Source organism: Myodes glareolus, chromosome 5, assembly GCF_982192425.1.
Source record: "Myodes glareolus chromosome 5, mMyoGla1.1, whole genome shotgun sequence".
Taxonomy (NCBI): Eukaryota; Metazoa; Chordata; class Mammalia; order Rodentia; family Cricetidae; genus Myodes; species Myodes glareolus.
In genome coordinates this window covers 96,485,062-96,497,184 of record NC_142030.1, presented here as the reverse complement: position 1 = coordinate 96,497,184, position 12,123 = coordinate 96,485,062, and the positions used below count along the sequence as shown (strand labels likewise).

General features: G+C 39.3%; 1 protein-coding gene and 1 pseudogene across 2 annotated transcripts in view; one reads left to right on the top strand and one right to left on the bottom strand.

Moving 5' to 3' along the window:
* Zranb3 (zinc finger RANBP2-type containing 3) overlaps positions 1 to 12,123 on the bottom strand; it is a 148,442-nt gene that overhangs the window by 57,537 nt on the left and 78,782 nt on the right. For both annotated transcript variants that reach the window (XM_087906571.1, XM_087906572.1), the window contains exons 7-8: positions 3,563 to 3,734; positions 2,059 to 2,175 (exon numbers count right to left, since the gene is read on the bottom strand). In XM_087906571.1, the coding sequence (XP_087762697.1) occupies positions 2,059 to 2,175; positions 3,563 to 3,734 (289 nt within the window). The remainder of the gene's footprint in view (positions 1 to 2,058; positions 2,176 to 3,562; positions 3,735 to 12,123) is intronic.
* Positions 11,438 to 11,722, top strand: LOC125406664 (COX assembly mitochondrial protein homolog pseudogene; annotated as a pseudogene).

Here is a 12,123-nt window from a genome sequence, read left to right as displayed (position 1 = left end):
CCAACATAATATCGACTTAGGAACAAACAAATGAAAACAAAATAAAAAGGCACTTCATAGTTGCAAAAGATGAAAGATGACAATGCCCTGTGCTGACCACAAGGTGGGACAACTGGAGCTCTCAGGCTATGCTAGCAGAAATGCAAAGGGGTTAAACCGTCTGCAACATTTTGGCAAAGTGTTTTGGGAGTTAAGCATGTGTTTCTCTGACACCACAATTCTATATCTAGATTTCTACCCTCAAGAGATAAAAATGATGTCTAGGGCCAGAGAGACGGCTTAGTAGGTAAAAGTGCTTGTTAAGTTTGGTGACTTCAAGTTGGTCCCTGGAATCCGTGTAAACAGGATATGGTGGCACACACCTGTAACCTCAGAACTCCTAAGGCAGGATGAGAGGTGGGGATAGAAGAGAAGTCTGCAGGCCAGCAAGCCCAGAATAGGCAGTTCAGCCACAGAAACCAGAGACTTTGACATAGAAAGGAGAGGAGAGAACCAACTCCTGAAGCTGTTCTCTGACTTGTACATCTGGCATTCATGTACTCCCCATAACAATAGTATAATGAAAAACAAAGGAAAATGAAGACTAAATACACAACTACATGGATTATGACATTATTTTTATTTATAATAGCATATCCTAATATTGAGGGACATCCTAAAACTTGGAATACCGTAAAAGTCTACTAACTAGTGAAGATACCATAAAATACACTCAGCTGTATTTCTACACATTGGAGGAGATACAGGGTGCAACAGAAAAAAAATACTTATGTTACATCCTGGATTAAACTAAGAGCTTTATAGTACATGAAAAGACTGAGCTCAAGGCTTTCTACTGTGTTCTGGAATGGTGAAAATGTAGTGACTGAATACGCAGCTGCCACGGCTGGGGGAATGAAATGGAAATGGCGAGCGGCAAGAGACCTTTTGGTGCTGCAGAAATGGCCACAAGACTGCACTGGTGTGCACCTTACTATAGACATTTGGTAAACCTTACTGACCTATATATTTTTAATGACCTATGTGTTTTTATTTTACATGCATGAGCTTGCCTGCATGTATATCTGTGCAGCACATGCATGCAGCACTCACAGAGGCCAGAAGAGGGAGTAGGGTCCCCTGGAACAGGAGTTACAAATGATGGTTGTGAGCCACAATGCAGGTGCTGGGAACTGAACCCAAATAAATCCTCCAGAACAACCGCCAGCCCTCTTTATGGTCCCTATCTATACATTTTTTTTTTCTTAAAACTAAGATGGGGCTTCACTGTGTAGCCCTGGCTGTACTGGAACTCGTTCTGTACTTAAGGCTGGCCTTGAACGTACAGAGATCCACCTGCCTCTGCCTCCCAAGTACTGGGATTAAAGATGTGTACAACCACGGGCAGGTTTCCGATCTATACATTTTTTTGCTGCCTGCAGAGGTAGGCAGATCTCTGTGAGTTCAAGGCCAGCCTGGTCTACAGAGTGAGTTATAGGACAGCCAGAATTTGTTTTAAATACTTTTAGTGGCTAGAAGGGATTTTTTTATGTTTATTATTTATTATTTATACAATAATCTGTCTGCATGTATATCTGCAGGCCAGAAGAGGGCACCAGACCTCATTACAGATGGTTGTGAGCCACCATGTGGTTGCTGGGAATTGAACTCAGGACCTTTGGAAGAGCAGGCAATGCTCTTAACCTCTGAGCCATCTCTCCAGCCAGACAGCCAGAATTCTTACACAGAAAAACCTGCCTTGAAAAACAAAAACAAAACAAAACAAAACAAAAAGACGATTGGTTCAACCTTTTAAAAAGATTATTTGCAGGAATCATATAGGAATCATTGCCAAAAGCTAATAAGAGGATCATCTGTACATCCTTAAATAAGGCGTGAATGGGAAACTTTAAAAAGTAATATTTCTCATACTGCTATCTGTTTTCAATAGTTTGGTTTTCCATAATAATTAAAAATTGGGAGAGTCATGTTGTAGCATATAAGTAACCAATTAGGTAAGTTAAAACATATTGAAAACTTTTTATGAAAACAAATACATAATGGCCCAATAAGGAGTACCTTGGCAATCGCAGTCTGTTTAAACATACACGTTATCAATCCCATAACTGTCTCCACAGCACCTGAATTTGGAGCTCTCATTAGTTTTTGCCATTCTTCAAAGCTGACATTCAGTTCCTACATGGGAAGGAACAACATTGTTTAAGAATATAGCATCAAAAACAGAACAATTCATTCAATCATGCAGCAGGTCCTACTTCCTCCTTCTCCAGATAGAAAGTTATAAAAAAATTTCCATAGATATCAATGTGATCATTTAAAACTCACAATGCAGAGACCGGCCACATGTCGATGTTAATGAGAGAAGGCAGTGACAAGCTATGTCACACCATAATTCAAACAACTGAAACTTCCTCTTTAAAAACAGTGTATGAAGTGAGAAAGATCTGAACACATAAGAAAACAGGGTGGTGCAATTTATATTGGTAGTAAGATGTATTATTTAAACAAGAATAAGGATGAAAGAAACATTAATTACATAAACTATAATATGATCATAAATTGATTCTTCATTTCATTTATCTTGCTAATGTTAAAATAGCAGATAAAGAAAATAAGATCATGTTTGAGAAATACCATAGTATCCAACATTTATAAGACACTTATTTAACTTCTAAGATGTAACAATGAAAAACTTCTTGTTCACTCAATTATATCCAGAGACTGTATAGGTACAGTGCTATCCAAAATTAAATCTAGATGAGGAACAGGGAAAACAAACATTTGGCTTTCATATATGCTAAATATTACATCCTGCAATGTTACCACTGGGTTTCAGATTTTAAGAACAGGGCTATATTCAAGTTATTCTACGATACAGCTATTTACACTTAAATTTTTTTCATGTGTGTGATGTGTGTGTCTCTATCTGTGTGTACATGAATGCATGTATTCATGCACTCTATGGCATAAATGTGGGGGGTGGTCAGGGACAACTAGTGTGTAGGTCTCACCTCCCTGCTCATTGAGACAGGGTCTGCTCACTGCTACGGCCTGAAAGCTTCTGGAGACTCATGTCTCTGCGCCCATCTCATTTCGGCAGCCCTGGAATTACAGATGCACCTACTATGGCACCAGTTTTACTTGGGTTCTGAGATGCCCAAGCCAAGTCCTCACACTTGCATGGCAAGCATTTCACCCATGGAGCCATTGTCCCAGCCTCAGCCCCAGCTTTGTGTGTGTATGTGTATGCACAGAACATGAAACACAGTATCTCTTACTAATTATATCATGAATCCTTAGTACTATATAGTTTTAAAATTACAGAGGTTTTTTCCTATATTCAGTAGAAATGTTTTGAATCACTAGGAACAAATTTAAATATTTGATAATTAAAATTAAAATCTTCTTGTGCTTTTCCTGAAATGATAAAAAACCAATAGACATTTTACTAATCAAACCTGTTTTAAGAAAACATTCTTTTCTGTGAAGTATGATATACAATCTTTAATAGCTTAATTCATAATGTTTAAAGTAAGGCTTTCAAGTAAATACAAGCTCTCACCTTGACAGCTGCTGGCGGAAGGTCAAATGGAATACGTTGTCTGACTTTAGGGGGCAGCTGGCTTAAAACTTCACTCTTTAATCTTCTGACCATTATGTCACTTAGCAGCTGGTGAAGTTCACCAAGGTTTGATGCCCCTCTACAATCCCACTGACGCCTTTTACCAAAGTATCTGTTAAGATGAAAAGACAAACAGCAAAGCTGAATGCCAGAGTAGGAAACCCATGTACGCAGTATGTCCTTCCTTTTAATAAGGAACAAAGGCCCTGTTTCCTGTCATTTCCAAATGAAAACCAGTTTCAAAAAGCTAGTCTAAGGGGCCAAAGAGATGGTTCCATGGTAAAGATGGCACAGGGATCTTGCAGTAGACCTAAGTTCAGTCTCGGACTGACATCAGATGGCTCACATCTGATAGCCTCAGAGTCTCTCTGTTTCTGTCTCTCTGTCTCTGTCTCTGTCTCTCTCTCTTTCACACACACACACACAAAATTTAAAAATAAATCAAAGTTACCCACACACACACACACACACATACACACACACACACACAAAATTTAAAAATAAATCAAAGTTACCTAAGTAGTATAATTCTCACAACTATACTTCTAGGACTCAGGGGACTAAGGCATGAGGATCACTATGAATGTACACTAGGCAGGCACTCTACCAACTGAGCTACACCAACCTGACATATTTTCATGCTAATGAAATATTTTGCTTTCTTTAATGTTTGTGTAGTCATACTTAAAGATTTGTGTACAGATTAAGCTGGGAAAATGCTGAGCAGTGGTGGTGCATGTCTTTAAGGAAGGCAGAGGCAGGAGGATCTCTGAGTTCCAGGGCAACCTGGTCTACAGAGCAAGACCCAGGACAGCCAGAGCTACACAGAGAAACCCTGTCTTGTAAAAAAAACAACAAACAAACAAACAAAACAAAACAAAGCAAAACAAAACACTGGGAAAATGCTTGCCAATACCTGATTCTGTCACAGATTTTTTTCCTTTTTTTCCTTTCAACCACATCATTACCAAAAGAAACTTAAGATTCCAAACTGCCACCATAGAAAGAAGACATTGGAAGGGCTCTTTAATCTTGTTTTTAGAATGAAATGTCTGAATTAAAATGGACTTTTGTTTGTTTTGGTTTTTTGAGACAGGGTTTCTCTATGTATCTCTGGCTGACCTGGAACTCACTCTGTGGACCAGGCTGCCCTTGAACTCACAGGATCCACCTGACTCTGCCTCCCAAGTGCTAGGATTAAAGGCACCACCACCGCCCTTAAAATGGACTCCTAAGCACACTATCTGAAGGTTCATGGGATAAGACTGTATACAGACAGGCACAGATCGCCATACAGGTCTTGTCTGCCTCCTTCAGAAACCAATACCCGAGTTTCAGAAGCGCAGACGTTTGAGCACCTTTCCTTTGTGACACTAATGGTTGGACCCAGGGTCTCGCACATGCCAGGCAAGTCCGTCCCCAGCTTGAAGTTTGAGCAATCTAATATCGGAATGCCACAGTACAGCGTTAAGTGTCACCGGGAGGCTTCTCCACCCTTCCTGGAGACTATGCATCACAGAAAGAAGCATGAGCAATTGCTTCCTGGGTGTTTTATCTCAAGCTTATTGTAAACCGTATGATTGGCATGGAACAGAGATTACAAAAGCCATTTCTGACTGCAGTCTATCTTCACTACACCTTTTCATGAGATGCCAAGCAGCTAGAGGTGGCACCTACTCTAAAGAATATCGGAAGCTTGGGAAATAGGGTGGGGGTGGATCTGGAAGGAGCGAGGGGGAGTTAAGCGGGGATGAATATGGTTAAAATACATTGTATGAACATATAAGATTCTCAAAGAACAAAACTATTCTTTAAAGAGGCTGGAGGCTGGGAGTGGTTGCACCCTGCAATCAATTTCACCACTGAGGAAGCAAAGGCAGTCTTACCTCTGTGAGTTTGAGACCAGCTGGGTCTATGTCAGGAGTTTCAGGCAGGTGAAACACGGTCTTAAAACAAAAGAATTCCTAACCTCATATTTGGGAAGCAAAGGGAAATGCAGAATGGGCTAGAAGAGCCACCACCCAACAACAGCCGATTACTCGCCATTATATTTGAAAGTGATTATAAATAACCTTTATAAAATCACATTTGTTTGTTTGTTTGGGATGGGGCATATACCATGGTGCATGTGTGAAGGTCAGAGAACAAGGTGTGGGAGTCAGTTCTCTCCTTCCATCATGTGAGTTCCTTACCTGCTGAGTCACCTCACCAGCCCAAATATTCTACTTTTAAAACCAGCCCCACTGAAAACAGAAGTCACACTTCCATACAAAACACGACAGATGCAGAATTCAGTGTCTTTTTATATAAGCATAGATCTGTATATATGCATAGATCTGTATATATGCATAGATCTGTATATATGCATAGATCTGTATATAAGCATAGATCTGTATATATGCATAGATCTGTATATATGCATAGATCTGTATATAAGCATAGATCTGTATATATGCATAGATCTGTATATATGCATAGATCTGTATATATGCATAGGTCTGTATATATGCATAGGTCTGTATATATGCATAGATCTGTATATATGCATAGGTCTGTATATATGCATAGATCTGTATATATGCATAGATCTGTATATATGCATAGATCTGTATATATGCATAGATCTGTAGCAGTTTAACTGCCGCAGATTTTAGAACATTTTTATCACCTTAAGAAGGAGTTCTATGTCCTTGGCTGGGGTTGCAGCTCAATTGAATGCTTGCCTGGTATATGTAAGGCCCTGGGCTCTAGCCCCTGCATCACATACATCAGTTATGGTAGTACACACCTGTAATACCAGCACCCATGCATTAGAGGGAGGAAGATCAGAAGGTCAAGGCCATTCTCATCTACATAATAAGTTTGGGCAGCCTAGGCTATATAAGACCACTTCTTAGAAAACAAAGATGGGGGTAGGGAAGAAGGAAGAAAGGGAGGCAGGGAGGAAGAAAAAGAAAGACCCCATGCCCTAATCAAACACCACTTTACTCATTTTGGGCAGATATAATAATAATAATAATAATAATAATAACAGTTATTATTGTGACAGGGTCTACTGAGTACTGGCTATCCTGGGACTTATTCTGTAGACTATGTTGGTCTCTGACTCAGAGACCCTCTTGCCTCTGCATCAAGAATGCTGGGATTAAGAGGATGGCTACCACACCCAGCTTACTTATTTAGATTTTGTTCCAATTAAGTTGTTTGTTGATTCTTATTTATGAGTGAAACCATATACTGAATGCTCATTTACAGCCGCTTTCCTTCACTAAATACTGTTTTTTAAAATTCCCTTGTACAGCAGCATTAATGGATCTTCTACCCTTTTAATGACTGAATGAAATTCCATTGTACAAATAGATCACAACTTTTTAGCCATTCCCACTGAAGGACATCTGCTATGGTCCCAAGTTTTATATCTAATGAATAAAGCTGCTCCAGGCATCCAGGAAAGTGAGCAAGTTGTGTACTTCCATTTCCCTTGGGTATATTTTAGGGTGGAAGACTGAAACAGTAATGTTTGATTACTGAAGGAATTACTAGGTTTTCACAAGCAATGCATATACCTATTAACTATAGAGAAAGGAACCCGGGATACACCATGTGACATATCCGCCAGTGCTGGACACGATTCCTCCATACCAATGTGTATCTATCTGGTCTTGTGGGTCTTACCAGGTATACATATCTCTCTTGTAGTTTTGAGTCACTTCCTCTGATGACAGAAAGCATCTTAAAATGTTTGTTGGTCATTTATATATCTATTATTGTGAAATGTCTATTCAAATTGCTTGCTCACTTTAGTTGAGTTGGTCTTAGTACTCAGTTCTAAGAGCTATACACATATTAAACACATGTCATCTACCAAGGGCACAATTGGCAAATATTTTCCCATTCTGTGAGTAATCTTTTCAAGGTACCCAGGCGGGCTTCAATTTTGTGATTCTCCTGCCTCAGCGAGGTAAGCACTAGGACTACAAACATGCCCCACCATGCCCAGTTCAATTTCTTGATGATCTCTCTCTCTCTCTCTCTCTCTCTCTCTCTCTCTCTCTCTCTCTTTCTCTCTCTCTGTTTTTCGAGACTGGGTTTCTCTGTGTAGTCCTCACTGTGCTGGAACTAGCTCTTGTAGACCAGGATGGCCTCGAACTCACAGAGATCCGCCTGTCTCTGCCTCCCGGGTGCTGGGATTAAAGGTGCACACAACCACGACCAGGCTGAATATCTTTCCTAAATATTTTTTTACTTGTACTTATTTTATATATGGTGCAGTACATGTGGAAGTCAGACAACCAGTTCTGAGAGTCACTTCTCTCCTTGTACCAGGTGGAGCCTGGGACTCAAAGTCAGGCTAACAGACTTGGCAGCAAGTGCCTTCACCACATGAGTCCTCTTGCCAGCCCTAGACATCTATTCTTGTATAACTACCATACTGCCATGAATAATCAGTAAAACCGAGCCTTCTAATCAATTTTTCTTTTTCATGTTTAGGTTATTCTGGGTCCCTGAAAATTCCATACAAAATAAAGCCTGGTGTGGTGGGGTACACCTTTAATCCCAGCACTCTGGAGGCAGGGGCAGGCAGATTTTGGAGTTCAAGGCCAGCCTAGTCTACAGAGTGAGTTCCAGCACAGCCAGTGCTACACAGAGAAATCTTGTCTCTGTGTACAGTCGTGTGTGTGTGTGTGTGTGTGTGTGTGTGTGTATGTGTGTGTGTACAACAATAATAATTAGAGAAAAAGAACTCATGAATTTAAGAGGGAGCAGGGAGGGGCATGGGAGGAATTGGAAGCAGAAATGATATCATTATAATTCATTTAAAATAAAATAAATTAAAAACAAACAAAAAAGATATATTATTTAGCTTGTACATCATACCATGATGTGGATACTTAAAGTATATATCTGATATTAGCAATAATGATAAATGCTGTGGGGTGGAAAAGAGCTGAACAGTCTGTTTACTATGTAATGTTTTCCTCCTTATTTTATTTTTAACCTATACCTACAAACATAAATAATTGGAGCTGGAGAGATAGTTCAGCAATTAAGAGTACAGGCTGACTTTCTAAAACCAGTGTTTGGTTGCTAGAACCCATGGTAGGCAGCTCACAACTACCTGTAACTCCAGATTCAGGGGATCTGAAGCCCTTTTCTGGCCTCTGAGGTTACTGCACTTGTGCATAAACCAATACACAGATACACATATACACATAACTAAAAATTTTAAAAATCTTATAAAACCATAAAAATTTCTTCTGTATGGAGCACTATTATATTCAAGTACCATTTTTACTACTTGCTTCTAGCAACCAAAGGTGATGGCTAAAAATAGCAGTATGCAGCAGTGCATAGAGAAAAAACCGTATGGTCAAGGTGTCTGCACTAATCTCTGAGACCTTTATGCAAATGAGGAAGTACTTTTGTACAAATCACAGGCCCTCTTCTGTCTCAGCAGGGGTCCATATATACATTTTGTTGCAGCCACGATCCTCCCCTCCACCCGCCCCAACCCAATACCTCTCCTCTCTTCCCCATCCTTCTCCCTTTCCCATGATTTCTTTTTTTTTACATTTAAAAGACAGAGTTTCATGGAGCCCAGGGTGACCTCAAGATCAGTAACTATGTACCCAAGGGTGACCTGTCAAGTGCTCAGACCACTCACAGGAGCCCCTCCCAGGCCTAGCTTCAGAGACTACTCTGGACTAGCCTATGACATTTAGGTACTGTTGTGAACATTTCAGAGCTATATTTTAAAAGAATATTTTTATTAAAGCAATACATACACAAATCTCCAAAACTAAATGAAAAGACTTTCACACAATGTGAAAACTTTGATGTATGCTCTTGCTTCAAACTCAGGGTGGATAAACAAAAGAGAGCACAAAAGTTCACCTTTGGAGACAAAGTCAAGACAAGTATCGCTGCAGCCCAGAAACAAAAGTGTGAAGAGAGCAGAACTGAAATATGCCTAAGAACAGGCAATAGGAGCTAGGAAGACTATTTTTGTACAACTTTATTATATACTGCATTTTTTCTAGATATTGTAAATAACGTTAGCTAAAAGGGATATCCTACATTGTTGGTGGGAAATTAAACTCAGAATACTTTGTTGACGTGGAAAACCAGGCCAATGACCCCCAAAATACTCTGGTGGCTAAGCTGTAATACATATAACTGTGATTTACTAACTACTGTTTGGAGACATCAGCGTAGTACTGGCTACCATCCGAACACAGCTGTGGCGTACTGGCTACCATATGGACACAGCTGTTATATATTAGCTTCCATAAGAATAACAGTATCCAATTCTAAACCCACCAAATTTTCACCCATTTTATGATTTATATTTCTCTAAATTTATATACCTGGAATTTACATACGAGCAAATCAGTTTAACTTCAGAAATTATCCTTTGGTGGCACATAAAATAACAGTGCATATACCACAATTGAAGAAGTTTTAGATTTAATATAACCATAAATGCAAACTTATTTATTATACTCATTTTAAATTGTGTTCTAATATAGTCTCAACCTACTTACATATTAAAGTACATGGTTTTAGTTACCTTAACTTTTATTTTCTCTCTGTATTATGTTGGAATCTTTCTTTATTTGAAATTACATGTGGCTATATATGGTTATGCCTATGAGATTCCTCCCAGTGTAACAAGGGAGTATTGAATATTCACTATGAAAAGTGGGCATTAGGACAATAGAGCTGAGAAATGCCGCTGCTCACTAATAACCACTTCTTTACTTATGGCTACTGTGCAGTACACACACAAGATGTGTTAGGTTGAGAAGAGACAACCCAAGGAAGTCTGCATTATTGAAAAAATTGAATTGCTAATTAATATTCAGGTCTAAAACAGAGAACACCAGGCCCAGGTGAACTTACTCTTGAGTTCTACCAAACAGTCCTGGAAGAAATTCTACAAGCCGTCTAGGAGGACTGCGCAGTAAGCAAAGTGCTGGCCATACAGTCATGAGGACAGGGGTTTGTTTCTCAGAGCCCTCTCCTCCAATTCTACATACATAAGTATGTATAATTTTAAAGTTCTCACATTAAGCCAAAATCTACAACCTAAGTAAGTTTCACTACTGGCCTAGTTTTCTCTTAGTGACACAAAGTCAAAAAAGTCTAATTCTTTAAAATGTGACAGATCTTTAAATTTTATTTAAGAACTTGTTCTCCTAAGGTCTCCTTTTCCCAAATTCTAATAGCTTTTTAAGACTGAGCACCATCTAGGCAGGCGGATCTCTGTGAGTTCGAGGCCACCCTGGTCTACAAGAGCAAGTTCCAGGACAGGCTCCAAAGCCACAGAGAAACTCTGTCTTGAAAAAACAAAACAAAACAAACAAACAAAAAAAGAAATGGGAAAGCAAGAAAAATGGGTCAGACAGAGAGGAAGGGAGGGAGAATGAGAGAGACAGAGATCTGGTTCTTCAGAAGAATGGATGGGAAGAGAGAGAGATCAGGAGTGGGCAGAGCTTGTATCTTAAGGGACTTTTGCACTTGTGTACAGATTAGGATTTTGGGCTGGCCAGGGGACAGCCTGGGTACATCCTGCCAGATGACAGGGCAGACCAGCATAATGCCTGAATTCTAACAACTACAGTTCCAGGGGAATCTGTTGCCTCTGGCCTCCAAAGACACGAGTATTCATGCGCACAACCACCTTTCCCCAATATATATATATATATATACATACACACACATATACACACACACATACACACACATATATTATATAACTTAAAATAATTAAAATAAAACACTTTTTAAAATGATGCTGGCCCTGTAGAGCAGCATTTCAGGCATGCTGTAAAAGATGTTCTAATTCCAAAAATAATGAGACAAGGACAGAGAGAGGTGTTTTGAACAAGTCAAATATTTTACTAAATGTTACAAGGATGGCAAATTCCATATGTTAGTAAAGTTCCAGAAAGAAAATTCTGCATTATAACTGTTGAATATAATGATCCAGCCTTTGATGAAGAATACAAACTGGACCATCTCAAAGAAAGGAAAGAATTCAGATAACCAGGGATTCCTGCTGAGAAAAGGCTACAGAAGCTTCCAATAAGCATGTAGGCAAATATTCAAGCGAGTCAGAAACTTTTGTATTTATGGAGACCGTTTATAATGTCAACTACAAGTAGCAGACAGAAACAATGGTTACTTCGCCCTAATCGTGAAAATACTGATATTTTATGAAATAAAAATCTTTATTTCAGAGTTCTGGTTTATTAAATACAGGATAGGAGACAAAACAAAAATAATAATAATTCTAGTCCCTACTCATTCTTCTACCATTCATTTACGCTGAATGGTACCCTGCTCATCATGATGTTCTGGGCAAGTGACTATTATAGCCTTCCTGTTTCTACGCTGGCTTCTGAGTCAAACCAGGATAAGTAATCCTCCTTGTCCTTCAGCCCCTTCATCTATCAGAAGTTGATACAAAACTCCCAGGTTTAGATCCAACTCTAGGC